The sequence below is a fragment of the Acanthochromis polyacanthus genome, chromosome 13 (genome assembly GCF_021347895.1).
Source record: "Acanthochromis polyacanthus isolate Apoly-LR-REF ecotype Palm Island chromosome 13, KAUST_Apoly_ChrSc, whole genome shotgun sequence".
Taxonomy (NCBI): Eukaryota; Metazoa; Chordata; class Actinopteri; family Pomacentridae; genus Acanthochromis; species Acanthochromis polyacanthus.
The window spans coordinates 1,095,002-1,122,866 of record NC_067125.1 but is presented as its reverse complement, the minus strand read 5'-3'; the positions used below and the strand labels follow the sequence as shown (position 1 = coordinate 1,122,866).

At 41.4% G+C, this 27,865-nt stretch overlaps 1 protein-coding gene and 2 long non-coding RNA genes across 11 annotated transcripts; 2 read left to right on the top strand and 1 right to left on the bottom strand.

The window, feature by feature from the left end:
* The first annotated feature begins 159 nt into the window (after positions 1–159).
* On the top strand, positions 160–27,865 carry LOC127536932 (zinc finger protein OZF-like). 6 transcript variants are annotated; one of them, XM_051958387.1, is made up of 6 exons: positions 166–402; positions 1,105–1,269; positions 1,601–1,702; positions 4,489–5,520; positions 22,158–23,357; positions 23,725–27,865. In XM_051958387.1, the coding sequence occupies exons 3-6, from the start codon at positions 1,685–1,687 to the stop codon at positions 23,971–23,973; spliced, it is 2,499 nt and encodes an 832-aa protein (XP_051814347.1). In that variant the 5' UTR covers positions 166–402; positions 1,105–1,269; positions 1,601–1,684; the 3' UTR covers positions 23,974–27,865. The 6 variants fall into 6 exon arrangements, with proteins under 6 accessions (XP_051814352.1, XP_051814349.1, XP_051814348.1 ...); XM_051958390.1 differs by having other exon boundaries at positions 167–402; positions 23,728–27,865; XM_051958389.1 differs by lacking the exon at positions 1,105–1,269 and having other exon boundaries at positions 161–402.
* Positions 6,579–18,729, bottom strand: LOC127536934 (uncharacterized). Its single transcript, XR_007946174.1, has 3 exons — positions 17,221–18,729; positions 14,974–15,296; positions 6,579–6,702 (listed from the first exon to the last, which is right to left on the bottom strand). It is a non-coding gene; the product is annotated as an uncharacterized LOC127536934 (long non-coding RNA).
* Positions 7,469–21,760, top strand: LOC127536933 (uncharacterized). Of its 4 annotated transcripts, XR_007946173.1 has the most exons (4): positions 9,423–9,726; positions 12,367–13,764; positions 15,691–15,847; positions 19,871–21,760. It is a non-coding gene; the product is annotated as an uncharacterized LOC127536933 (long non-coding RNA). The 4 variants fall into 4 exon arrangements; XR_007946169.1 differs by lacking the exons at positions 9,423–9,726; positions 19,871–21,760 and adding an exon at positions 7,469–7,724 and having other exon boundaries at positions 13,674–13,764; positions 15,691–16,394; XR_007946171.1 differs by lacking the exon at positions 19,871–21,760 and having other exon boundaries at positions 9,421–9,726; positions 15,691–16,394.

The window sequence follows — 27,865 nt, the reverse complement described above, 5'->3', positions numbered from 1 at the left end:
ACATTCAATCATCAAATACAATCATTTTCATAACAAGCTGCTGTGGAGGCAAAACCGTTTTGTTCTTTGCAATAAATCTTTTGTTCTTTTATTCAGAGCTCTGAAGGTACAGGTGACACAGAGTGCAAAGCAGTCTATATGTAAAGTCAAACTGGAAGGAGCTGAGAACTCAAAGGAGAAGCATTTACGCACAGGTCCTACACTCAGCTGGGGCGGAAACAATCTGCGGCTGCAGGTTTGCCACCGGCGGCAAAAAAAGGGGACACACGCAGCAATGAGAAGGAACTGAGAATGAATGACCGAGTTCAAACAAAGTGTCCGTGAATTTCTGTTGGGAAAGGATCAAGATCTGCGGCAAACTGTTCAGGATTGCCTTCATCTCCAAAATCCGGGTTGCAGCCGGTAAGAGCAGAATTCTGGAGACTCTAAAAGACTGTTTAAGCTGCCGATGTGTGCCACTGCAGTATGTGTTAGCATTAGCATTAGCCACGGAGTAAACTTTGTCTGTTTACCAATTATTTCCGTGTGTTTTGTAATTGTTCAGTTGAAAATAAGATTGCAGGCTAATTGGTGCTAATTAGAGGGTTCCAGCTCAGACCAGTGAATTCATCCTGTTTGTAATGGTGGGTTTTTACGATGCCCTTTATTTATTTATTGGATCTGGAAAGGATTGCACTTTAAAAGCACTTTATGCACTTTAAATACTTTTAAAACCATGAAGTAAAGAGTATAAAATAGTTTAAAAAATGCTCAGAGTAATTTGTTAAACTGTGATTCAAAATCAACTCTTTAAAATGCAGATAAATTCATGTGTGGTATAGTATTGGGTTGAATATTGCTCATGCCATGATTTGTCGCTTCAGTTTATGTGGTGTTGAGGTTGACAAACATAAATTGAGTGGAGTAGCATTTGCCAATGTGGTGAAAATGTCCATGAGGAATGGTTGTTACTATTTGCTGAATACAATGATGTGAACATTGTCCTTTTGTGTTCTGTTTAAAGGTTTTTCACCTTAATCTATCAACTAAACTTATGGAAGTTGCCACCTCTGTATCTCATGAATTTGTGACCACTGCAAAATAAAAGAGGGAAAAGAAAGAAAGCAACTGTCTGATTGATGAGTGGAGTCCTGCTCAAACCCTGGGTAGATGAAACATCCTTTTTCAAGTGGGGAAACTGCACAAACTGAGAAAAATCATCAATGAGAATCACCTGTCATTGAAAGTGGGAGGACACTTGACACTATGGGAGAGTGCAAAGAACAGAGAGTGAGAGCTGCCTTTAAACAGAACACTGAGCAGTAAAATACATTCACTAACTTACAGCATGAACAGTTTTCTACCAGCAGTCCTGTCTTGAATCACCTGCAGTAGCATCTTTATGTTCTCTTTATTCTCTTTTTCCATGTCTGTTTTCTGTCTATGTTCCTTATTTTTAACAGTTTAAGTTCATTTGTATCAGTTTTAGGTGAAACTGAAAAGAGCTAAAAGTGAACTATTGAGTTGAAATGTGTCCTCTGTGTTGGCTGATGAACATATGGGACACTCTGACACTTGTGTATAGAGTGGTATCCTAATGAAGATGTGTTTGATGTGACAGGTGATTGGCAGGAGGAGGAGAGTCTGACGGAGGAGCAGAGGAATGTTGGCAGCCATTTAGTCTGAGCTCAACAATGGAGGAAACATGGATTCTTCACAAAAAGTGAGAAACATACCACTGTAACATTATTATCATTCATTTGTTGTTTAAAATGTGTAAAGTTGCTCCAGTTGGTTAGATGGGCCGACCAAAGCCAGGTGACGTTGGCTGGAGAGATGTAGCTCTGCAGAAGCAGCTGTACTGAGGATATAATGGTGGACTGCTAGGAAGCTGCTTGTTTTTTGTTTGAGGCTGAACTAGCTGCTGATCATACTTTCTGAAAATGTCTTACATGGTGATGAAGATAAGTAACGGAAGAAAAGTCTTGTTTTTCAAGCAAGTTGTTCAGGAAGGTAAAGAGCAGCATTTTCTTTGGTAGACAATAATACTTTTGAGCATTGTGAGTTTACCAGCCTTTTCCTTCTCAAGAAATTCAGACAGTTGAACCCAGAAGTTTACTTACACTGTATAAACGACACATAACCCTTTTTTTGAATTTACATGATCTGACATTAATTCTGGCAATGCTTCTCCTGTTTTATGTCAGTTAAGATGACCAAAATTATCTTTAAATGCCAGAATAACGAAAGAGAGATTTTTTTTTTTTTTAGAGAATTTTAATTACTTTCTTCACAATCAGAAGTTTGCATACACTAAGATTGCTATGCCTTAAAGATGATGATGTCCTGACTTTGAAAGCTTTTGATAGATTAAGATGTATTTTCAGGCACACCTCAAACACACTGCTTCCTTGTGTGACGACATTAGAAAACCTAAAGAAATCAACCAAGACATCAGGAAGACATTTGTGGGCCTCCACAGGTGTGGTTCATCCTTGGGTGCAATTTCCAGATTGCTGTAGTTTGATGTTTATCTGTCCAAACAATTACATGCACAGATCAACACCATGGGAATGTCAAGCCATCCTACTGCTCAAGATGGAGATTGGTTAAGGTTAGGATTGTTTTGGAGGGAAATGTGCTCATCAAGCCCAGAACAAAAGCAAACGATCTTGTGAAGATGCTGGCTGAGGATGGCCTGAGTACACCATCCCAACTGTGAAGCATGGGGGTGGCAGCACCATGTTGTGGGAATGTTTTTGCTGCAGGAGGGACTGGTGCACTTCACAAAATAGATGGCATCAAGAGGATAGAACATTATGTGGAAATATTGAAGCAACATCAGCCAGCAAATGAAAGCTTGGGCACAAGTGGGTCTTCCAAATGGACAAGGACAGCGCTGGTGCAAATCTCCCACTGTCCTGGAGAAACTGTGCACTACTGACTTAGAACTGCTTTCTGTTTCACTGTGCCCTCAATATCTGCCTCATGAATTTCTCCAGATATTTGTGAAACCTGTCTATATCCGTCCAAAGGCCAGTGGAATAAATGCCTGTGGGCTTATCCATCAGGTCATCCAGAGACCACTCCTCACTAAAACACACACTGAGAGACTTCCATCAGTACATCACATGTCCCACGAGATGAGACAAAATCTTTGATCTGCTACAACAATGTAAAAGGTGCTTCTCCTGTGGGTTCCTCTGACCACAACTGCATCCTCCTTATCCCTGTCTACTACTGTACTGAAGCAAGGCAAAGTGCAGAACATCAGAGTGAAAGTTTGTCACACTCTGCAGGGATGTCTGGAGGTTACTGACTGGGACGTGTTTAAGGAGTCCTCAGCTGATATTGATGAACCGACTGATGTTGTGAGCAGCTGGGTCACAGACTGTGAAACCAGTGTTATTCCTGAAAAAACTGTTAAACTATATCCAAACACTAAGCCATGGCTTTCTAAGAAGCTTAAAGACCTACTGTACAGAAAGAAAACAGTCTTCAGAGAAGGAAATACACTAAATCTGTATAACCGACAGAAGGAAATAAAGTTGGAGATCAGGACCCACAAAAGACAATACAAAGACAAACTTGAGTCTCAGCTCAAAATGAACAACCTCAGTTCAGTCTGGGACGGCATGAATCTGATCACTGGGACTAATTAATGTGTCAATGAGAGAGTTCAGCTCAGTGGTTATAATTCTGATTTAGAGCTGGCTCAAAGTCTAAACAGTTTTTATGTCAGGTTTGACTCCCATGATTTTAGGGCTAAACATGCTGAGACTAAAAACTGTCTCATGTCAGCCTCTCCACAGAATCCCTTTCTTGATGTGGGCAATGTAATCTGGTGTCTCAAACAGTGCAGACCAAAGAAAAGTCCTCTACCTGATTACATCGGTGGCCGTTGATTGAAAACTTTTACTACGTCTGACTAAATGACCAAGATTGCTGCCAATGTCCCTGTCTGTCTTATGTTTTGTTTGATTTTTCTTTAAATGGCTTTTATTTTGCTTGAAATTGTTTTACTGTGTTTTTTACATTTTTAAAATATTTCCTTTAATTGTTGCTATTCGTTCAACTGTTTTTTACTGTTTTGTTGCTTTTGTTGTTTGATGGTGAACGCTTGTGTAACTGCTGCACAACAAATTGGACTGGTATCAACATCTGATCCCCGAGGAGAAACTATAAAGTGTTGGTGGTCTGAATTGACCCTGCTGCCATTAAGACCTAAATCTGGACATTGATGTTGTATGCTTTTCATATTGTACATTTCTCCAGTAATGTAACTTAACGGAAAGTCTATCGGCCTGTGAAAATAGTTTTGTTGACATTATGAGTATGCTGTTGACACATTTCTAGGTTTCTAATGACAACGCTGCTAGCATGTCTGCAGATTCTTGATCTTGTTTCATCCTCATGTCCAACGACATGGAATTGAGACTTTTAGGTTCAATTTTTTCATGATTGCTCTTCCATCACTGCCTCTGTTTTTATCTTTGTCTTTTGCTACAGAAATATAAACACAGCAATGGAGTGAGATGTCGGACCTCTGAAGAAGATAAGGATGGTTCGGCAACAACAGCAAAAAGAGATGAATCACTGAGTTGTGAGCAATGTGACAAGACTTTTATCACAGCAACAAAGCTAAGAATTCACAAACGTATTCACACTGTGGACAAACCATTCAGCTGTGATCAGTGTGGAAAGGCTTTTACTCTGAAGAGTGACTTAAAAAGACATCAACTCATTCACAGTGGAGTTAAACCATTCAGCTGTGATCAGTGTGGAAAGGCTTTTACTCAGAAGAGTGCTCTAACAAGTCATCAACTCATTCACAGTGGAGTTAAACCATTCAGCTGTGATCAGTGTGGAAAGGATTTTACTTACAAGAGGAATCTAACAAGTCATCAACTCATTCACAGTGGATTTAAACCATTCAACTGTGATCAATGTGGAAAGGCTTTTACTGATAAGAGTGCGTTAAGACGTCATCAACTCATTCACAGTAGAGTTAAACCGTTCAACTGTGATCAGTGTGGAAAGGATTTTACTCATAAGAGTCATCTAACAAGGCATCAACTCATTCACAGTGGAGTTAAATCATTCAACTGTGATCAGTGTGTGAAAACCTTTACTCAACATGAACAGTTGTTGATCCATCAATGCCCCCATTCTGGTCGAAAGCGGTACCACTGTGACTCCTGTGAAAAAACTTTCAAACACCAACAGAGCTTAAAATGTCACCAACGCATCCACACTGGACATGATGTGTACGTATGTGATCACTGTGGTGAACCTTTTGTACGGTACTCACAGTTAAAAGCTCATGAAGTGACCCACACTGGGGTTAAACCATACCTTTGTGATCAGTGTGGGAAACGCTACAGCTACATTGGAAACCTCAAAGGTCACCAATGTGTCCACACTGGGGAGAGACCATACAGATGTGACGAGTGTAAGAAGACTTTTACAACTTTGGGTTCCCTGACACAACACCAGCAGATCCACACCAGAAAGAAAGCATTCAATCAGTGTCACAGTGAGGTATGTAAAGACTGGTCTCAGTCACAGTGTACACACAATTACGTATTGGATCATTTTGGATATTGCTGCAAAATTGTTTTAAAACAGTTTTGAACAACTGTGGTCAGTTGAATTCTGTTAACACATTATCAGCTATCGTTCAGTCTAACCTGTATTCGTTTTGACACAGAAATCTGGTCCAGGTTAATCTGGGGATGTAGGTTAGATTAGGAGTTGTGATGTAATCAGACAACTGAATGTTAAATTCCAACAGGTAAGTGTCTTCAGATTAGGGATGTGCGGACTCGTCTTTTAATTGTTTCACCGCCTACTCCTTTATTAAACATTTAGTATTTTACTAGTCGGTTAAACTAGTAAACCGACGGCGATTCTCGTCTCCTCGGTTTTCAAACTGTGTAAACTCCAAAACTTTGAATGAAAACACGCCCACAACTGATGCTCAGATTGAAGTTCCAGATGTCCGCCATCTCCTGGTGTATAGTACATGAGGCACACGAGGCAGTATATTTGAAGCTATGGCTTGTTATGTTCAGCAATGTTGCTTGTCGCAATATTGCGACAAGCAACAGTGCAGACCAAAGAAAAGTCCTCTACCTGATTACATCGGTGGCCGTTTATTGAAAACTTTTACTACGTCTGACTAAATGACCAAGATTGCCGCCGATGTCCCTGTCTATCTTATTAGGATCCGAGCACCGAGGATGCGAAGGACAGGCGGTGCAAGGGCACCGACTGTCCAAGGCACCAGCGGTGCCTAAGGACCCTATTGAAACCCTAGGGTTTATTATTAGGGTCCGAGCACCGAGGGTGCGAAGGACAGGCGGTGCAAGGGCACCGACTGTCCAAGGCACCAGCGGTGCCAAGGACCCTATTGAAACCCTCGGGTTTATTATTATTAGGGTCCGAGCACCGAGGGTGCGAAGGACAGGCGGTGCCAGGGCACCGACTGTCCAAGGCACCAGCGGTGCCAAGGACCCTATTGAAACCCTAGGGTTTATTATTATTATTTTTTTTTTTTTTTTTTTTTTTTTTTTTTTTTCTCCCGTAAAGTAAATTGGCTTTTTGGCGGCCTTATCATACTCCAAAACGCGTGAAATTTGGCATGCACATCAGGACTGGCGAAAAATTTGATATTTTATGGGAGTTGCGCATGTGCGTGGCAAAATGGCTCTATAGCGCCACCTGCAAACTTGAAAAAGTAGTCATTAGGCCAACTGCCACAATGTTTCATGTACAGCTACAATATTTGGTGGGCATATGCAGAACATCTGGACACACCAAAAAGTCAATTACAGCCACGCCCTAAACCCAACAGGAAGTCGGCCACCTTCAATTTGCTGTAAATTTTTCAAACTTAATCGCTCCTCGGGAAATGACTTGCCTTTTTGGCGGCCTTATCATGAACCAAAACGCGTGAAATTTGGCGTGCACATCAGGACTGGCGAAAAATTTGATATTTTATGGGAGTTGCGCATATGTGTGAAAAAATGGCTCTATAGCGCCACCTGCAAAATTGAAACAGTGGTCATTAGGCCAACTTCCACAATGTTTTATTTACAGCTACAATATTTGGTGGGCATATGCACCACATCAGGACACACCAAAAAGTCAATCACAGCCACACCCTAAACCCAACAGGAAGTCGGCCATCTTGAATTTGCTGTACATTTGTCAAAATTTATAGCTCCTAGTGGATAAGTCTGAGAGAACTGAAATTTGGCCAGTACATGCACCAGACCTTTCTGATGAAAAGTTATCAAAAACTCAACCAGAAGCCAAAAGGTGTGGCCATGGCGGAGCCTCAAACAACTGATCCTTCGCCATGAAACAGGAAGTGGTGTCTAATTCTTCTCAACATGCTCCAATCTGCCTGAAACTTTACATGTATGATGACAGTCCTGTCCTGATGTCATCCACATAGGGATATTCATTGACAGTCATAGCGCCACCTTGTGGTTTCAGGAAATAGACATCTTTTACACTTTCATGCCCTATTGTTACCCAGTTGATCATATTCACTTCAAATGCAGTGACAACAGCCTAAACACATTGATGATGCATCCCAGTGAAAATGGTGACTTGTCATCAAAGGGCGTGTCTGTGGCGGCCAAACCAATTTCGATGTTTCGCCATGAAAATTTAACGATTCATATCTCAGCTGAACAACATCCTATCTGCCTCAGACTTCACATGCTGGATACCAGGTCCAGTCTGAACACATCCACACTCATAAATTTTGAAAAAGTCATAGCGCCACCTGTTGGTAATAGTAAGTTTAAGGCCTTATATTTTCAGGTACAATGGCCCCAAACTTGGTGATATCATGCTGGAAATTGGTCAGTCGAGTCTTCACCTCTTGACAATCACACACTGTGAAGGGTGTGACATTTCATGTAACGCTGTTGCCGTAGCAACCAAATATCGCCATGAAAAACAAAGCCCTTTCTGACAGGTTAGGAATACTCCAATGCTCACAAAAATTACCACACACATCACCATTGACCCAAGGAACAACACTGTATGCATCTCGGCACTGCACATGCTATAGCGCCCCCTACAGTATTTTTAACAAACAGCCCCCCCAGCACGTTTCACCTACATCCATGAAATTTGGGAGGCTTATAGAGCACATCAGGACGCACAAAAAAGCCTCTTGGAGCCATGTCCTAAACCCAACAGGAAGTCGGCCATCTTGGATTAATTGTGAGATTTTTGATGATTTTTCTCATTTTTGAGAGTTAATACCTCCAAGGGGATAATTCCAGGAGACCTGAAATTTTGTCAGTCCACACAGCAGGACTTGGTGATGAAAAGTTATCAAAAGTTTAACCAGAAGCCAAATGGCGTGGCCATGGCGACCATCAGCGTTTTGATGCTTCGCCATGAAACATCAACTGCTGTATAACTCTCCTCTGCATGCTCCAATCTGCCTCAAACTTTCCATGTGTGATCACAATCCAATCCTGATCACATCTACAGGCCAACAGACACTCTCAGTCGCAGCGCCACCTGATGGAGGGACAGTAAATGCTGTATAACTGGCCTCTACATGATCAAATCAGCCTGAAACTTTTCATGAGTGATCAGAGTCCAACCCTCATCACATCCACTGTGTGAAATACACTCTGAGTTACAGCGCCACCTGGTGGATAGACAGGAAATGCTCTATAACTGCTCTGAACATGCTACAGTCTGGCTGAAATTTTAAATGTATGATTGGACTCTGGTCCAGATGCGATTCAGAGGCCGACATACACTCTCAGTCACAGCGCCACCTGGTGGACGTGCGTGGATTCACGACCAGCGTGGATGCGAGGACCCGTCCATCGCTGCTTGCAGCTTTAATTTTTATTTATTTTTTCTCCCGGAAAGTAAATTGGCTTTTTGGCGGCCTTATCATACTCCAAAACGCATGAAATTTGGCATGCACATCAGGACTGGCGAAAAATTTGATATTTCATGGGAGTTGCGCATGCGCGTGGCAAAATGGCTCTATAGCGCCACCTGCAAAGTTGAAAAAGTAGTCATTAGGCCAACTGCCACAATGTTTCATGTACAGCTACAATATTTGGTGGGCATATGCAGAACATCAGGACACACCAAAAAGTCAAGTACAGCCACGCCCTAAACCCAACAGGAAGTCGGCCATCTTCCATTTGCTGTAAATTTTTCAAACTTAATAGCTCCTCGGGAAATGAATTGCCTTTTTGGCGGCCTTATCATTTTCCAAAATGCGTGAAATTTGGCGTGCACAGCAGGACTGGCGAAAAATTTGATATTTTATGGGAGTTGCGCATGTGTGTGGCAAAATGGCTCTATAGCGCCACCTGCAAAATTGAAAAGTGGTCATTAGGCCAACTTCCACAATGTGCCACCTTGTGGTTTCAGGAAATAGACATCTTTTACACTTTCATGCCCTATTGTTACCCGGTTGATCATATTCACTTCAAATGCAGTGACAACAGCCTGAACACATTGATGATGCATCCCATTGAAAATGGTGACTTGTCATCAAAGGGCGTGTCTGTGGCGGCCAAACCAATTTCGATGTTTCGCCATGAAAATTTAACGATTCATATCTCAGCTGAACAACATCCTATCTGCCTCAGACTTCACATGCTGGATACCAGGTCCAGTCTGAACACATCCACACTCATAAATTTTGAAAAAGTCATAGCGCCACCTGTTGGTAATAGTAAGTTTAAGGTCTTATATTTTCAGGTACAATGGCCCCAAACTTGGTGATATCATGCTGGAAATTGGTCAGTCGAGTCTTCACCTCTTGACAATCCCACACTGTGAAGGGTGTGACATTTCATGCAACGCTGTTGCCGTAGCAACCAAATATCGCCATGAAAAACAAAGCCCTTTCTGACAGGTTAGGAATACTCCAATGCTCACAAAAATTACCACACACATCACCATTGACCCAAGGAACAACACTGTATGCATCTCGGCACTGCACATGCTATAGCGCCCCCTACAGTATTTTTAACAAACAGCCCCCCCAGCACGTTTCACCTACATCCATGAAATTTGGGAGGCTTATAGAGCACATCAGGATGCACAAAAAAGCCTCTTGGAGCCATGCCCTAAATCCAACAGGAAGTTGGCCATCTTGGATTGATTGTGAGATTTTTGATGATTTTTCTCATTTTTGAGAGTGAATACCTTCAAGGGGATAATTTCAGGAGACCTGAAATTTTGTCAGTCCACACAGCAGGACTTGGTGATGAAAAGTTATCAAAAGTTTAACCAGAAGCCAAATGGTGTGGCCAAGACGACCATGACAGTTTTGATGCTTCGCCATGAAACAACAGCTGCTTTATAACTCTCCTCTGAATGCACCAATCTGCCTCAAACTTTACATGTGTAATCACACTGCAATCCTGATCAATTCCATAGGCCAACATACCCTTTCAGTCATGGCGCCACCTGTTGGATGGACAGGAAATGCTTTATAAGTAGCCTGTACGTTTTCCAATCAGCCTTAAACTTTACATGACTGATCAGAGTCCAACCCTGATCACATCCACTGCTTGAAATACATTCTCAGTCACAGCGCCACCTGGTGGATAGACAGGAAATGCTCTATAACTGCTCTGAACATGCTACAGTCTGGCTGAAATTTTACATGTATGATTGGACTCTGGTCCAGATGCGATTCAGAGGCCGACATACACTCTCAGTCACAGCGCCACCTGGTGGACGTGCGTGGATTCACCGACCAGCGTGGATGCGAGGACCCGTCCATCGCTGCTTGCAGCTTTAATTTTTTTTTTTTCTCCCGTAAAGTAAATTGGCTTTTTGGCAGCCTTATCATACTCCAAAACGCATGAAATTTGGCATGCACATCAGGACTGGCGAAAAATTTTATATTTCATGGGAGTTGCGCATGTGCGTGGAAAAATGGCTCTATTGTGCCACCTGCAAACTTGAAAAAGTAGTCATTAGGCCAACTGCCAAAATGTTTCATGTACAGCTACAATATTTGGTGGGCATATGCAGAACATCAGGACACACCAAAAAGTCAATTACAGCCACACCCTAAACCCAACAGGAAGTCGGCCATCTTGAATTTGCTGTAAAGTTTTCAAACTTAATAGCTCCTCGGGAAATGAATTGCCTTTTTAGGGGCCTTATCATATCCCAAAACGCGCGAAATTTGGCGTGCACATCAGGACTGGCGAAAAATTTGATATTTTATGGGAGTTGCGCATGTGTGTGGCAAAAATGGCTCTATAGCGCCACCTGCAAAATTGAAAAGTGGTCATTAGGCCAACTTCCACAATGTTTCATTTACAGCTACAATATTTGGTGGGCATATGCACCACATCAGGACACACCAAAAAGTCAATCACAGGCACGCCCTAAACCCAACAGGAAGTCGGCCATCTTGAATTTGCTGTAAATTTGTCAAAATTAATTTCTCCCGTTAAGTAAATTAGATTTTTGGGGGCCTTATCATCCTCCAAAACGCATGAAATTTGGCGTGCACATCAGGACTGGCGAAAAATTTGATATTTTATGGGAGTTGCGCATGCGCGTGGCAAAATGGCTCTATAGCGCCACCTGCAAAATTGAAAAGTGGTCATAAGTCCAACTTCCACAATATTCCATTTACAGCGACAATATTTGGTGGGCATATGCACCACATCAGGACACACCAAAAAGTCAATCACAGCCACACCCTAAACCCAACAGAAAGTCAGACATCTTGAATTTACTGTACATTTGTCAAAATTAATAGCTCCTTGTGGATAAGTCTGAGAGAACTGAAATTTGGCCAGTACATGCACCAGACCTTTCTGATGAAAAGTTATCAAAAACTCAACCAGAAGCCAAAAGGTGTGGCCATGGCGGAGCCTCAAAAAACTGATCCTTCGCCATGAAAGAGGAAGTGGTGTCTAATTCTTCTGACCATTCTCCAATCTGCCTGAAACTGTACATGTATGATGACAGTCCTGTCCTGATGTCATCCACATAGGGATATTCATTGACAGTCATAGCGCCACCTTGTGGTTTCAGGAAATAGACATCTTTTACACTTTCATGCCCTATTGTTACCCGGTTGATCATATTCACTTCAAATGCGGTGACAACAGGCTGAACACATTGATGATGCATCCCAGTGAAAATGGTGACTTGTCATCAAAGGGCGTGTCTGTGGCGGCCAAACCAATTTTGATGTTTCGCCATGAAAATTTAACGATTCATATCTCAGCTGAACAAGATCCTATCTGCCCCAAACTTCACATGATGGACACCAGGTCCAGTCTGAACACGTCCACACTCATAAATTCTGAAAAAGTCATAGCGCCACCTGTTGGTAATAGTAAGTTTAAGGCCTTATATTTTCAGGTACAATGGCCCCGAACTTGATGATATCATGCTGGAAATAGGTCAGTCGAGTCTTCACCTCTTGAAAATTCCACACTGAGAAGGGTGTGACATTTCATGCAACGTTGTTGCCGTAGCAACCACATATCACCATGCAAAACAAAGTGCTTTTTTGACGGTCTTATCATATTCTAAAACGCGTGAAATTCGCCATGGTCATCAGGACTGGTGAATAATTTGATATTTTATAGGAGCTGCGCATGTGCGTGGCAAAATGGCTCTATAGCGCCCCCTACAAAATTCAAAAAGGGGTCATTTGGCCAACTGCCGCAATGTTTCATTTACAGCTACAATATTTGGTGTGCATATGCACCACATCAGGACACACCATAAAGTCAATCACAGCCACGCCCTAAACCCAACAGGAAGTCGGCCATCTTGAATTTGCTGTAAATTTTTCAAACTTAATAGCTCCTCGGGAAATGAATTGCCTTTTTAGGGGCCTTATCACAATCCAAAACGCGTGAAATTTGGCGTGCACATCAGGACTGGCGAAAAATTTGATATTTTATGGACGTTGCACATGTGTGTGGCAAAATGGCTCTATAGCGCCACCTGCAAAATTGAAAAGTGGTCATTAGGCCAACTTCCACAATGTTTCATTTACAGCTACAATATTTGGTGGGCATATGCACCACATCAGGACACACCAAAAAGTCAATCACAGCCACGCCCTGAACCCAACAGGAAGTCAGACATCTTGAATTTACTGTACATTTGTCAAAATTAATAGCTCCTAGTGAATACGTCTGACAGAACTGAAATTTGGCCAGTACATGCACCAGACCTTTCTGATGAAAAGTTATCAAAAACTCAACCAGAAGCCAAAAGGTGTGGCCATGGTGGAGCCTCAAAAAACTGATCCTTCGCCATGAAACAGGAAGTGGTGTCTAATTCTTCTGACCATTCTCCAATCTGCCTGAAACTTTACATGTATGATGACAGTCCTGTCCTGATGTCATCCACATAGGGATATTCATTGACAGTCATAGCGCCACCTTGTGGTTTCAGGAAATAGACATCTTTTACACTTTCATGCCCTATTGTTACCCGGTTGATCATATTCACTTCAAATGCGGTGACAACAGGCTGAACACATTGATGATGCATCCCAGTGAAAATGGTGACTTGTCATCAAATGGCGTGTCTGTGGCGGCCAAACCAATTTCGATGTTTCGCCATGACAATTTAACGATTCATATCTCAGCTGAACAAGATCCTATCTGCCCCAAACTTCACATGATGGACACCAGGTCCAGTCTGAACACATCCACACTCATAAATTCTGAAAAAGTCATAGCGCCACCTGTTGGTAATAGTAAGTTTAAGGCCTTATATTTTCAGGTACAATGGCCCCAAACGTGGTGATATCATGCTGGAAATTAGTCAGTCGAGTCTTCACCTCTTGACAATCACACACTGTGAAGGGTGTGACATTTCATGCAACGCTGTTGCCGTAGCAACCAAATATCGCCATGAAAAACAAAGTGCTGTTTGACAGGTTAGAAATACTCCAATGCTCACTAAAATTACCACACACATCACCATCGACCCAAGGAACGACACCGTGTGCATCTCGGCACTGCACATGCTATAGCGCCCCCTACAGTATTTTCAACAAACAGCCCCCCCAGCACGTTTCACCTACATCCATGAAATTTGGGAGGCTTATAGAGCACATCAGGACGCACAAAAAAGCCTCTTGGAGCCATGTCCTAAATCCAACAGGAAGTCGGCCATCTTGGATTAATTGTGAGATTTTTGATGATTTTTCTCATTTTTGAGAGTTAATACCTTCTAGGGGATAATTCCAGGAGACCTGAAATTTTGTCAGTCCACACAGCAGGACTTGGTGATGAAAAGTTATCAAAAGTTTAACCAGAAGCCAAATGGCGTGGCCATGGCGACCATCAGAGTTTTGATGCTTCTCCATGAAACAACAACTGCTGTATAACTCTCTTCTGCATGCTCCAATCTGCCTCAAACTTTACATGTGTGATCACAATCCAATCCTGATCACATCGACAGGCCAACAGACACTCTCAGTCGCAGCGCCACCTGATGGAGGGACAGTAAATGCTGTATAACTGGCCTCTACATGATCAAATCAGCCTGAAACTTTTCATGAGTGATCAGAGTCCAACCCTCATCACATCCACTGTGTGAAATACACTCTGAGTTACAGCGCCACCTGGTGGATAGACAGGAAATGCTCTATAACTGCTCTGAACATGCTACAGTCTGGCTGAAATTTTAAATGTATGATTGGACTCTGGTCCAGATGCGATTCAGAGGCCGACATACACTCTCAGTCACAGCGCCACCTGGTGGACGTGCGTGGATTCACGACCAGCGTGGATGCGAGGACCCGTCCATCGCTGCTTGCAGCTTTAATTTTTATTTATTTTTTCTCCCGGAAAGTAAATTGGCTTTTTGGCGGCCTTATCATACTCCAAAACGCATGAAATTTGGCATGCACATCAGGACTGGCGAAAAATTTGATATTTCATGGGAGTTGCGCATGCGCGTGGCAAAATGGCTCTATAGCGCCACCTGCAAAGTTGAAAAAGTAGTCATTAGGCCAACTGCCACAATGTTTCATGTACAGCTACAATATTTGGTGGGCATATGCAGAACATCAGGACACACCAAAAAGTCAAGTACAGCCACGCCCTAAACCCAACAGGAAGTCGGCCATCTTCCATTTGCTGTAAATTTTTCAAACTTAATAGCTCCTCGGGAAATGAATTGCCTTTTTGGCGGCCTTATCATTTTCCAAAATGCGTGAAATTTGGCGTGCACATCAGGACTGGCGAAAAATTTGATATTTTATGGGAGTTGCGCATGTGTGTGGCAAAATGGCTCTATAGCGCCACCTGCAAAATTGAAAAGTGGTCATTAGGCCAACTTCCACAATGTGCCACCTTGTGGTTTCAGGAAATAGACATCTTTTACACTTTCATGCCCTATTGTTACCCGGTTGATCATATTCACTTCAAATGCAGTGACAACAGCCTGAACACATTGATGATGCATCCCATTGAAAATGGTGACTTGTCATCAAAGGGCGTGTCTGTGGCGGCCAAACCAATTTCGATGTTTCGCCATGAAAATTTAACGATTCATATCTCAGCTGAACAACATCCTATCTGCCTCAGACTTCACATGCTGGATACCAGGTCCAGTCTGAACACATCCACACTCATAAATTTTGAAAAAGTCATAGCGCCACCTGTTGGTAATAGTAAGTTTAAGGTCTTATATTTTCAGGTACGATGGCCCCAAACTTGGTGATATCATGCTGGAAATTGGTCAGTCGAGTCTTCACCTCTTGACAATCCCACACTGTGAAGGGTGTGACATTTCATGCAACGCTGTTGCCGTAGCAACCAAATATCGCCATGAAAAACAAAGCCCTTTCTGACAGGTTAGGAATACTCCAATGCTCACAAAAATTACCACACACATCACCATTGACCCAAGGAACAACACTGTATGCATCTCGGCACTGCACATGCTATAGCGCCCCCTACAGTATTTTTAACAAACAGCCCCCCCAGCACGTTTCACCTACATCCATGAAATTTGGGAGGCTTATAGAGCACATCAGGATGCACAAAAAAGCCTCTTGGAGCCATGCCCTAAATCCAACAGGAAGTTGGCCATCTTGGATTGATTGTGAGATTTTTGATGATTTTTCTCATTTTTGAGAGTGAATACCTTCAAGGGGATAATTTCAGGAGACCTGAAATTTTGTCAGTCCACACAGCAGGACTTGGTGATGAAAAGTTATCAAAAGTTTAACCAGAAGCCAAATGGTGTGGCCAAGACGACCATGACAGTTTTGATGCTTCGCCATGAAACAACAGCTGCTTTATAACTCTCCTCTGAATGCACCAATCTGCCTCAAACTTTACATGTGTAATCACACTGCAATCCTGATCAATTCCATAGGCCAACATACCCTTTCAGTCATGGCGCCACCTGTTGGATGGACAGGAAATGCTTTATAAGTAGCCTGTACGTTTTCCAATCAGCCTTAAACTTTACATGACTGATCAGAGTCCAACCCTGATCACATCCACTGCTTGAAATACATTCTCAGTCACAGCGCCACCTGGTGGATAGACAGGAAATGCTCTATAACTGCTCTGAACATGCTACAGTCTGGCTGAAATTTTACATGTATGATTGGACTCTGGTCCAGATGCGATTCAGAGGCCGACATACACTCTCAGTCACAGCGCCACCTGGTGGACGTGCGTGGATTCACCGACCAGCGTGGATGCGAGGACCCGTCCATCGCTGCTTGCAGCTTTAATTTTTTTTTTTTCTCCCGTAAAGTAAATTGGCTTTTTGGCAGCCTTATCATACTCCAAAACGCATGAAATTTGGCATGCACATCAGGACTGGCGAAAAATTTTATATTTCATGGGAGTTGCGCATGTGCGTGGAAAAATGGCTCTATTGCGCCACCTGCAAACTTGAAAAAGTAGTCATTAGGCCAACTGCCAAAATGTTTCATGTACAGCTACAATATTTGGTGGGCATATGCAGAACATCAGGACACACCAAAAAGTCAATTACAGCCACACCCTAAACCCAACAGGAAGTCGGCCATCTTGAATTTGCTGTAAAGTTTTCAAACTTAATAGCTCCTCGGGAAATGAATTGCCTTTTTAGGGGCCTTATCATATCCCAAAACGCGCGAAATTTGGCGTGCACATCAGGACTGGCGAAAAATTTGATATTTTATGGGAGTTGCGCATGTGTGTGGCAAAAATGGCTCTATAGCGCCACCTGCAAAATTGAAAAGTGGTCATTAGGCCAACTTCCACAATGTTTCATTTACAGCTACAATATTTGGTGGGCATATGCACCACATCAGGACACACCAAAAAGTCAATCACAGGCACGCCCTAAACCCAACAGGAAGTCGGCCATCTTGAATTTGCTGTAAATTTGTCAAAATTAATTTCTCCCGTTAAGTAAATTAGATTTTTGGGGGCCTTATCATCCTCCAAAACGCATGAAATTTGGCGTGCACATCAGGACTGGCGAAAAATTTGATATTTTATGGGAGTTGCGCATGCGCGTGGCAAAATGGCTCTATAGCGCCACCTGCAAAATTGAAAAGTGGTCATAAGTCCAACTTCCACAATATTCCATTTACAGCGACAATATTTGGTGGGCATATGCACCACATCAGGACACACCAAAAAGTCAATCACAGCCACACCCTAAACCCAACAGAAAGTCAGACATCTTGAATTTACTGTACATTTGTCAAAATTAATAGCTCCTTGTGGATAAGTCTGAGAGAACTGAAATTTGGCCAGTACATGCACCAGACCTTTCTGATGAAAAGTTATCAAAAACTCAACCAGAAGCCAAAAGGTGTGGCCATGGCGGAGCCTCAAAAAACTGATCCTTCGCCATGAAAGAGGAAGTGGTGTCTAATTCTTCTGACCATTCTCCAATCTGCCTGAAACTGTACATGTATGATGACAGTCCTGTCCTGATGTCATCCACATAGGGATATTCATTGACAGTCATAGCGCCACCTTGTGGTTTCAGGAAATAGACATCTTTTACACTTTCATGCCCTATTGTTACCCGGTTGATCATATTCACTTCAAATGCGGTGACAACAGGCTGAACACATTGATGATGCATCCCAGTGAAAATGGTGACTTGTCATCAAAGGGCGTGTCTGTGGCGGCCAAACCAATTTTGATGTTTCGCCATGAAAATTTAACGATTCATATCTCAGCTGAACAAGATCCTATCTGCCCCAAACTTCACATGATGGACACCAGGTCCAGTCTGAACACGTCCACACTCATAAATTCTGAAAAAGTCATAGCGCCACCTGTTGGTAATAGTAAGTTTAAGGCCTTATATTTTCAGGTACAATGGCCCCGAACTTGATGATATCATGCTGGAAATAGGTCAGTCGAGTCTTCACCTCTTGAAAATTCCACACTGAGAAGGGTGTGACATTTCATGCAACGTTGTTGCCGTAGCAACCACATATCACCATGCAAAACAAAGTGCTTTTTTGACGGTCTTATCATATTCTAAAACGCGTGAAATTCGCCATGGTCATCAGGACTGGTGAATAATTTGATATTTTATAGGAGCTGCGCATGTGCGTGGCAAAATGGCTCTATAGCGCCCCCTACAAAATTCAAAAAGGGGTCATTTGGCCAACTGCCGCAATGTTTCATTTACAGCTACAATATTTGGTGTGCATATGCACCACATCAGGACACACCATAAAGTCAATCACAGCCACGCCCTAAACCCAACAGGAAGTCGGCCATCTTGAATTTGCTGTAAATTTTTCAAACTTAATAGCTCCTCGGGAAATGAATTGCCTTTTTAGGGGCCTTATCACAATCCAAAACGCGTGAAATTTGGCGTGCACATCAGGACTGGCGAAAAATTTGATATTTTATGGACGTTGCACATGTGTGTGGCAAAATGGCTCTATAGCGCCACCTGCAAAATTGAAAAGTGGTCATTAGGCCAACTTCCACAATGTTTCATTTACAGCTACAATATTTGGTGGGCATATGCACCACATCAGGACACACCAAAAAGTCAATCACAGCCACGCCCTGAACCCAACAGGAAGTCAGACATCTTGAATTTACTGTACATTTGTCAAAATTAATAGCTCCTAGTGAATACGTCTGACAGAACTGAAATTTGGCCAGTACATGCACCAGACCTTTCTGATGAAAAGTTATCAAAAACTCAACCAGAAGCCAAAAGGTGTGGCCATGGTGGAGCCTCAAAAAACTGATCCTTCGCCATGAAACAGGAAGTGGTGTCTAATTCTTCTGACCATTCTCCAATCTGCCTGAAACTTTACATGTATGATGACAGTCCTGTCCTGATGTCATCCACATAGGGATATTCATTGACAGTCATAGCGCCACCTTGTGGTTTCAGGAAATAGACATCTTTTACACTTTCATGCCCTATTGTTACCCGGTTGATCATATTCACTTCAAATGCGGTGACAACAGGCTGAACACATTGATGATGCATCCCAGTGAAAATGGTGACTTGTCATCAAATGGCGTGTCTGTGGCGGCCAAACCAATTTCGATGTTTCGCCATGACAATTTAACGATTCATATCTCAGCTGAACAAGATCCTATCTGCCCCAAACTTCACATGATGGACACCAGGTCCAGTCTGAACACATCCACACTCATAAATTCTGAAAAAGTCATAGCGCCACCTGTTGGTAATAGTAAGTTTAAGGCCTTATATTTTCAGGTACAATGGCCCCAAACGTGGTGATATCATGCTGGAAATTAGTCAGTCGAGTCTTCACCTCTTGACAATCACACACTGTGAAGGGTGTGACATTTCATGCAACGCTGTTGCCGTAGCAACCAAATATCGCCATGAAAAACAAAGTGCTGTTTGACAGGTTAGAAATACTCCAATGCTCACTAAAATTACCACACACATCACCATCGACCCAAGGAACGACACCGTGTGCATCTCGGCACTGCACATGCTATAGCGCCCCCTACAGTATTTTCAACAAACAGCCCCCCCAGCACGTTTCACCTACATCCATGAAATTTGGGAGGCTTATAGAGCACATCAGGACGCACAAAAAAGCCTCTTGGAGCCATGTCCTAAATCCAACAGGAAGTCGGCCATCTTGGATTAATTGTGAGATTTTTGATGATTTTTCTCATTTTTGAGAGTTAATACCTTCTAGGGGATAATTCCAGGAGACCTGAAATTTTGTCAGTCCACACAGCAGGACTTGGTGATGAAAAGTTATCAAAAGTTTAACCAGAAGCCAAATGGCGTGGCCATGGCGACCATCAGAGTTTTGATGCTTCTCCATGAAACAACAACTGCTGTATAACTCTCTTCTGCATGCTCCAATCTGCCTCAAACTTTACATGTGTGATCACAATCCAATCCTGATCACATCGACAGGCCAACAGACACTCTCAGTTGCAGCGCCACCTGTTGGGGGGACAGTAAATGCTGTATAACTGGCCTCTACATGATCAAATCAGCCTGAAACTTTTCATGAGTGATCAGAGTCCAACCCTCATCACATCCACTGTTTGAAATACACTCTGAGTTACAGCACCACCTGGTGGTGGATGGGCAGGAAATGCTGTATAACTAGTCTGAACATGCTCCATCTGGCTGAAATTTTACGTGTGATTAAACTCTGGTCCAGATGTGATTCAGAGGCCGGCACACACTCTCAGTCACAGTGCCACCTGATGGACGTGCATGGATTCGCCGACCAGCGTGGATGCGAGGACCCGTCCATCGCTGCTTGCAGCTTTAATGTTTTGTTTGATTTTTCTTGAAATGGCTTTTATTTTGCTTGTAATTGTTTTACTGTGTTTTTTACATTTTAAAAACATTTCCTTTAATCGTTGCTATTCTTTTAACTGTTTTACTGTTTTGTTGTTTGATGGTGAACGCTTGTGTAACTGCTGCACAACAAATTGCCCGGGTCGTTGGGGTCAAATCCAGAATTCAGTGGCAGAATTACAGATCTTTTCTGGACTGGTATCAACATCTGATCCCCAAGGAGAAACTAGAAAGTGCTGGTGGTCTGAATTGACCCTGCTGCCATTAAGACCTAAATCTGGACGTTGATGTTGTATGTTTTTCATATTGTACATTTCTCCAGTAATGTAACTTAACGGAAAGTCTGGGGATGAAGAGATCCTTGTGGTACAATCCCATCAGTGTATGCTTTTCATATTGTATACTGACAGTCAATAGAAACTTTGAGGTAGAAATGTACGCAGAATTCTACTTGTAGGGGGGTTGTAATTATTCATTGTGGATTTACTGATGATCTAGTGCCCTGGTAGTTGAGATAATGATGATTTATTTTGTCATGACTCATTGCACATGGGTTGGTCACTTTGCAAAAGTGAACCAAATACACACCAAGCGATACTCAGTGAGTATCCGCACAATTTCAGAATGGGTTTTGAAGGCCTATAAAAAGGCCACCATTGTTAGTCCAGTGAACAGCATCATGTCGCGTCTATCACATGAACAACGTCTCTGGGCACTGGGTATGGTGGAGGCCGGTTTGAGCTACAGTGATGTAGCCAGGCTTATGGGCTGTTCCCAACCCACAATCAGAAGCCTGGTCCAAAGCATGCGCCGACGGATTGCTGCCAGCATCGAAGCAAATGGAGGCCATACTCGGTATTTGTTTTGTCTTTTGTGAAATTCTTTATTTTGAAATCATTCTTGAAACTTTAGATTTTTGTTTCTGTATGCCAATATGCTAAACAAATAAAAATTATGTTGAAAAATATGGTCTCAACGTTTTTAATGACTGTCAGTGTACATTTCTCCAGTAATGTAACTTAACGGAAAGTCTGGGGATCAAGAGATCCTGGTGGTGCAATCCCATCAGTCCCAGCCCTGCTTTGCTTTTCACAGTGATGGACAGATTTTACTACCCAATATTCTAAAACTGCCGTGCAGAAAGCTGAAACCTATAGGCCTGTGAAAATAGTTTTGTTGACATTGTGAGTGTGCTGTTGACAAATTTCTAGGTTTCTAATGACAAAGCTGCTAGCATGTCTGCAGATTCTTGATCTTGTTTCAGCTTCATGTCCAACTACATGGAATTGAGACTTTTAGGTTCAATTTTTTCATGATTGCTCTTCCATCACTGCCTCTGTTTTTATCTTTGTCTTTTGTTACAGAAATGTAAACACAGCAATGGAGTGAGATGTCGGACCTCTGAGGTGGATAAGGATGGTTCAGCAACAACAGCAAAAAGAGATGAATCACTGAGTTGTGAGCAATGTTGCAAGACTTTTATCACAGCAACAAAGCTAAGAATTCACAAATGTATTCACACTGTGGACAAACCATTGAGCTGTGATCAGTGTGGAAAGGCTTTTACTAAGAAGAGTACTCTAGCAAAACATCAACTCATCCACAGTGGAGTTAAACCATTCAGCTGTAAACGGTGTGGAAAGGCTTTTACTCAGAAGAGTCACTTAAAAAGACATCAACTCATTCACAGTGGATTTAAACCATTCAGCTGTGATCAGTGTGGAAAGGCTTTTACTGACAAGAGTCACTTAAAAAGACATCAATACATTCACAGTGGAGTTAAACCATTCAACTGTGATCAGTGTGGAAAGGGTTTTACTCACAAGAGTACGTTAAGAGATCATCAACTCATTCACAGTGGAGTTAAACCATTCAACTGTGATCAGTGTGGAAAGGCTTTTCCTCACAAGAGTAATTTAAAAAGTCATCAACTCATTCACAGTGGAGTTAAACCATTCAACTGTGATCAGTGTGGAAAGACCTTTACTGTCAAGAGTCACTTAAAAAGACATCAACTCATTCACAGTGGAGTTAAACCATTCAACTGTGATCAGTGTGGAAAGGCTTTTACTGACAAGAGAAACTTAAAAAGTCATCAACTCATTCACAGTAGAGTTAAACCATTCAGCTGTGATCAGTGTGTGAAAACCTTTACTCAACATGAACAGTTGTTGATTTATCAATGCCCCCATTCTGGTAGAAAGCGGTACCACTGTGACTCCTGTGAAAAAACTTTCAAGAACCAACAAAGCTTAAAATGTCACCAACGCATCCACACTGGACATGATGTGTATGTATGTGATCACTGTGGCAAACTATTTGTACAGTACTCACAGTTAAAAGCTCATGAAGTGACCCACACTGGGGTTAAACCATACATTTGTGACCAGTGTGGGAAGCGCTACAGCTCCATTGCATACCTCAAAGTTCACCAACGTGTCCACACTGGGGAGACACCATACAGATGTGATGAGTGTAAGAAGACTTTTACAACTTTGGGTTCCCTGAAACAACACCAGCAGATCCACACCAGAAAGAAAGCATGGAATCAATGTCACAGTGAGGTATGTAAAGACTGGTCTCAGTCACAGTGTACACACAATTATGTATTGGATCATTTTTGCTATTGCTGCAAACATTTTTCAAAACTGTTTTGATCAACTGTGGTCAGTTGAATTCTGTTAACACATTATCAGCTATCGTTCAGTCTAACCTGTATTCGTTTTGACACAGAAATCTGGTCCAGGTTAATCTGGGGGTGAAGGTTAGATTAGGAATTGTGACGAAATCGGACAACTGAGTGTTAAATTCCAACGGGTAAAAGTGTCTTCAGATGTCATTTGGGGTGCTCTCTATCTCAGACAAGGCATCAGTTCTTCAATGCTGCAGGAAACACTGACGTTCTCTGTGTTTGTTTGTTTGTTTTCCAAGCAGAACGGAAGAGATGGACAAAAGTCTCAGACTTGTCAGCACTCTGCCAATGGTGAACAGTGCTGCTTTGACCACTCTGGACCAACATCCAACCAACAAGAAACCCTACAACGACACCAGCGTATGCACACTGGACACAGACTGAACCCCTGCCAAGAAGATTTCTCCATGCAGGGTTCAATAAAAGTTCATGAAGTCCTCCACAAACTTAAAGTCCTTGAGATCCGGCTTCAGAGAATTCAGGTCTAATTTCTTGTTTAGTGTCTTTGTTGCTTCGTTGCAAAATCCATTAAGAGGAAAGCTGTCGTTAACAGACGTGACTGGTAAATGAATGAAACCATTCAAAGTGGTTACTCAGTTAAATGAATTATCAGTGGCAGAGGGATAGATGTCTGGATGGAGGCAGTGAGCAGCAGGGTGAATTTCCTTGATTACCACCTTAATTGTTCCTCAGATCCCTCTGGGCTGCAGGAACCCGTTAGATGCAGAGCTGGTTCAGTGATTCTCTGATGGTTAATCATAATTAATTTAGGAGATTACTGACCGTAGGTATCTATCTATCCATCTATAATCTATCATCTATCTATAGGAATCTCTAATATTGAACAAGTAGATCAACTAATCTCTGATTGTGTGTGAGTTGAAATATAAAAACATGAAGTGTTCTATGAAAAGTCCAATCTTTGAAAGCTGACATGTAGTTTAGAATCATTTCTTTGTAAATTATCTGCATCCAGTCATTACCATGATATTGGCATCATGGAACAATGACCACATATATGTGTCTGGAGATGGTGGCATTTTTATAACAGCATATTTTCATGCTTTGACAGATACAGTGAGGGAAAAAACGTTTTCAGACACCCTGAAAGGTTTTACACAATCTTAAATATCATGGAATATTTGTTGTAAAGTATTGTTTGTGTGTTTCTAAGGGTGTGGCTGCATCAGACAGACACAAATACAAATGATATATTTTTTTGTTTGTTGTTTACAAGAAAAACTAACAAAACTAAATTCTACCAAATTTCTCGTTTTATGGAACCAGTCAATTTTCAGTTTTTAATGTCTTTTTAGGATGTGTTTAGTTTTATGATTGTACTAAAATAAATGACTCTTGAAGACCTCAAAGTGATTCTTAATGCAGTATTTCACAAAGGTATGGGATGTCCAAAAACTTTTTTCCACTGCTGTATTTAACAACAATCTGATCTGCTGTTGTTGGCAAGACAAACAAGTGAAGGTTTCAGGCTTTTATCTGGAATTGTTCTTGAGATATTCGTCTTCAAACAGCCTCAAATTTCAATGTGAGAAAAGAAAAACGAGTGAAACTGGGTCTACAGTCCACTGAAAAACCTCTAAGAAAGTATCTGACATATTGGGTGATGTGTACGACCCAGCACCCACAGCTGGTTGGGTGTCATGTGGCTCTGCATTCTGATTGGATGATTGTCCAACCACTGCCACAAGTATGAAGGTCATCCTGCAGGCGTGGCAGGAACACGGAGTGGAAACACAATAGATGTGTTCATCTGGCTATGCTGAGGGAACCCTCTGCTTCAAGCTAGTGGAGAACATCATAGTAGGTAGAGTCCCTATATTATCAGAGTATCGACATGACGTGTCCAAAAAATTTTGGTCATGTGATCTATATGCGCCATTTTGTTTCCTATTCATGAACGCCGGGTTTTCTGTTAACGTTGTTTACACTGCAGAGAGTAATTCTTGGTCCTTTTTCGCTTCATAAATACCTGAAAAATGACAGGCTGTTGTGCCTTTGGGTGCACAAATCGATCGTAGAAGGGATTCCACATGTTTAGATTTCCCAGTAATAGTCAAAGAAGGAAACTGGGAAAATAAAGTCCGGAGAGTGGGATGGAAACCGACTAAATCATCGTTTTTGTGCCAGGTTAGTCCCATGTATGTACTTTCATGTTATGATGTATGGGTGAATAACAGATAGAAAAGTTTGATGTGATTTTAGGCAGTTGTGGTTATTTTGACTTTGACCATATTCATGCATGTAGATGTGTTACTGGTGACTGTTGGGTACCGTAACCCGTTAAACTTCCGTATTCGGGCCGTCTTGAGATGTGCAAACGTATTTTGCTAAACTGACCAAAGCTGCAAACTCGATGACAGAAACATTAAACACCTATGGAAAGCTTAGATTCTCATGAATCCACCGGTATAAACCACTTTCAGATGTGATTACCACAGCGGGTAATATAAACACATTTGTCCAACAAATAACGTAAACAGCAAAACTCACCTTTGAATCCTCATAACTAGTCACAGATGAAAATATTCCACTAAAAACGGCCATAATCCAACCTTGGACATCCAGAAAAAACAAGCCAGTAATATTTTGTCCAAAACATGTCTTCAAATCAGTAAACAATCCACAAGTAGCAAGTTTTTGTGAATGTGCGCCTCGCGCTGCGCGTCCCATATTGAGTGAATGGAAACAAAATGGCTTCAAATCCCCAGTTGTCGCTGCTCTGATAATACAGGGGCTCTAATAGTAGGTGCTGGTTACTGCCCCCTACAGGTCTCTACACAGTCCTTAATCCTGGAGAATTAGAAAATGACTAAAAAATATATTTCAACTTCATATAATAAAAAATTAACTTACACTCGACTTCTCACGTGACTAATTAACCCTGTCCTGTGGGTCAAAATGGACTCGTTTTAAAGTTTGAAAATGTGGGAAGAAATATATATTTTCACAGTGAAACTTCTGATGTCCACGTTTTCAACATTTTTGGGAAATCTGAACATTTTTAGGTGGAAATAAAAACTTAAAAATATTTCTAAAGAACAGTCACAAAAAATCAACCAAAATCCAGTGAAATTCACTGGATTGTTGATGATGTTTTTAAAGAAAATAGAAGTTTTCCTGAAATGTATGTAATCAGTTTAGATATTTTTAGGATTTTTTTGGGAAGATTTTTACTCATTTTTTAAAAAAATAGTTACAACAATTTTCTTGCCAAATTTGGGTGATTTTTTGAAAAGAAAACTTTTATAAAATTACTGGAATTTTCTTCCTGAAGGTTTTGCAAATTTTCAGAAATTTGAGGAATTTTTTTTATTTTTTTAGACAAGGAAACAATGTTTTTTGTGCCTGTAAAATGAGGACAACAGGAGGGTTAAAACATTAAAAGGCAACATTATTAAGGTTTCTTTTATGAAACGTTTTTCATCAACAAGTACACAAAATAGATTAAAAATATAATCTAACATATTTACTGATTAAAAACTTTGAATTTCTTCTTCATGTTGTTCTTCTGCATAACTCACTATTTCAAACTGGCTCATGTTACTTCCATGTGATCTGCCATTAAAACGGCCACATTCTACCATAAACACTGTAAATAATAACACACCTGCTCAAAGTTAAAGGCCAACATACGACCCAAACATGACATGGATTTGGTGCCACTTTGAACTAAGATGATCTCTTCTGTTAAACAAACCGTTGATTGTGAATCTTTTTTCCAGATGTGAAGCTGCTCCTTCCAGGTCCACAGACAGTAAACAAAACGACGCTCTCTGTAAAAACCCTCAGAATGTTGAATAGAATAAATGTGGACAGTTTCATGACTGGAAGAGAATATTTCTGGATCATTTTGTGTCTCATTTGTGTCATTATGTGTTTTGTTTTGTTCAGTTTACGTCTTTCTGTCAGGTTTTAAACATTTTTCATCTTTTCATGTTATTTTTCTTCCATTTTGGTCATTTTGTGCCTTAATTTTGACCATTTTGTGGTTCATTTTGGTCATTTTGTGTGTTTTTAAGTTTGTTTCTGTTTAAAATTGTTCATCTTGTTAGTTCTTTTGATCAGTTCACGTCTATTTCATCATTCTGTGACTCAGTGGCCATTTCTATTTCAGTTTTCATCTCATTTTTGCTCTGAATTGCTCATTTTATCTCTCATTTTAGTCATTTTCCATCACTTTCAGGTTGTTTTTGTTCAATTTTGGTCATTTTCCATCTTATTGGATCATTTTGTGCATTTCAGCATGTCTAGAAAAATAAATGTATCAATCAGACAGTAAATGATCTATGAACAAACCTCTGTGTAAAACCTTCAGAATGTTGAATAGAATAAATTTGGACCGTGATGAATGTAAGTAAA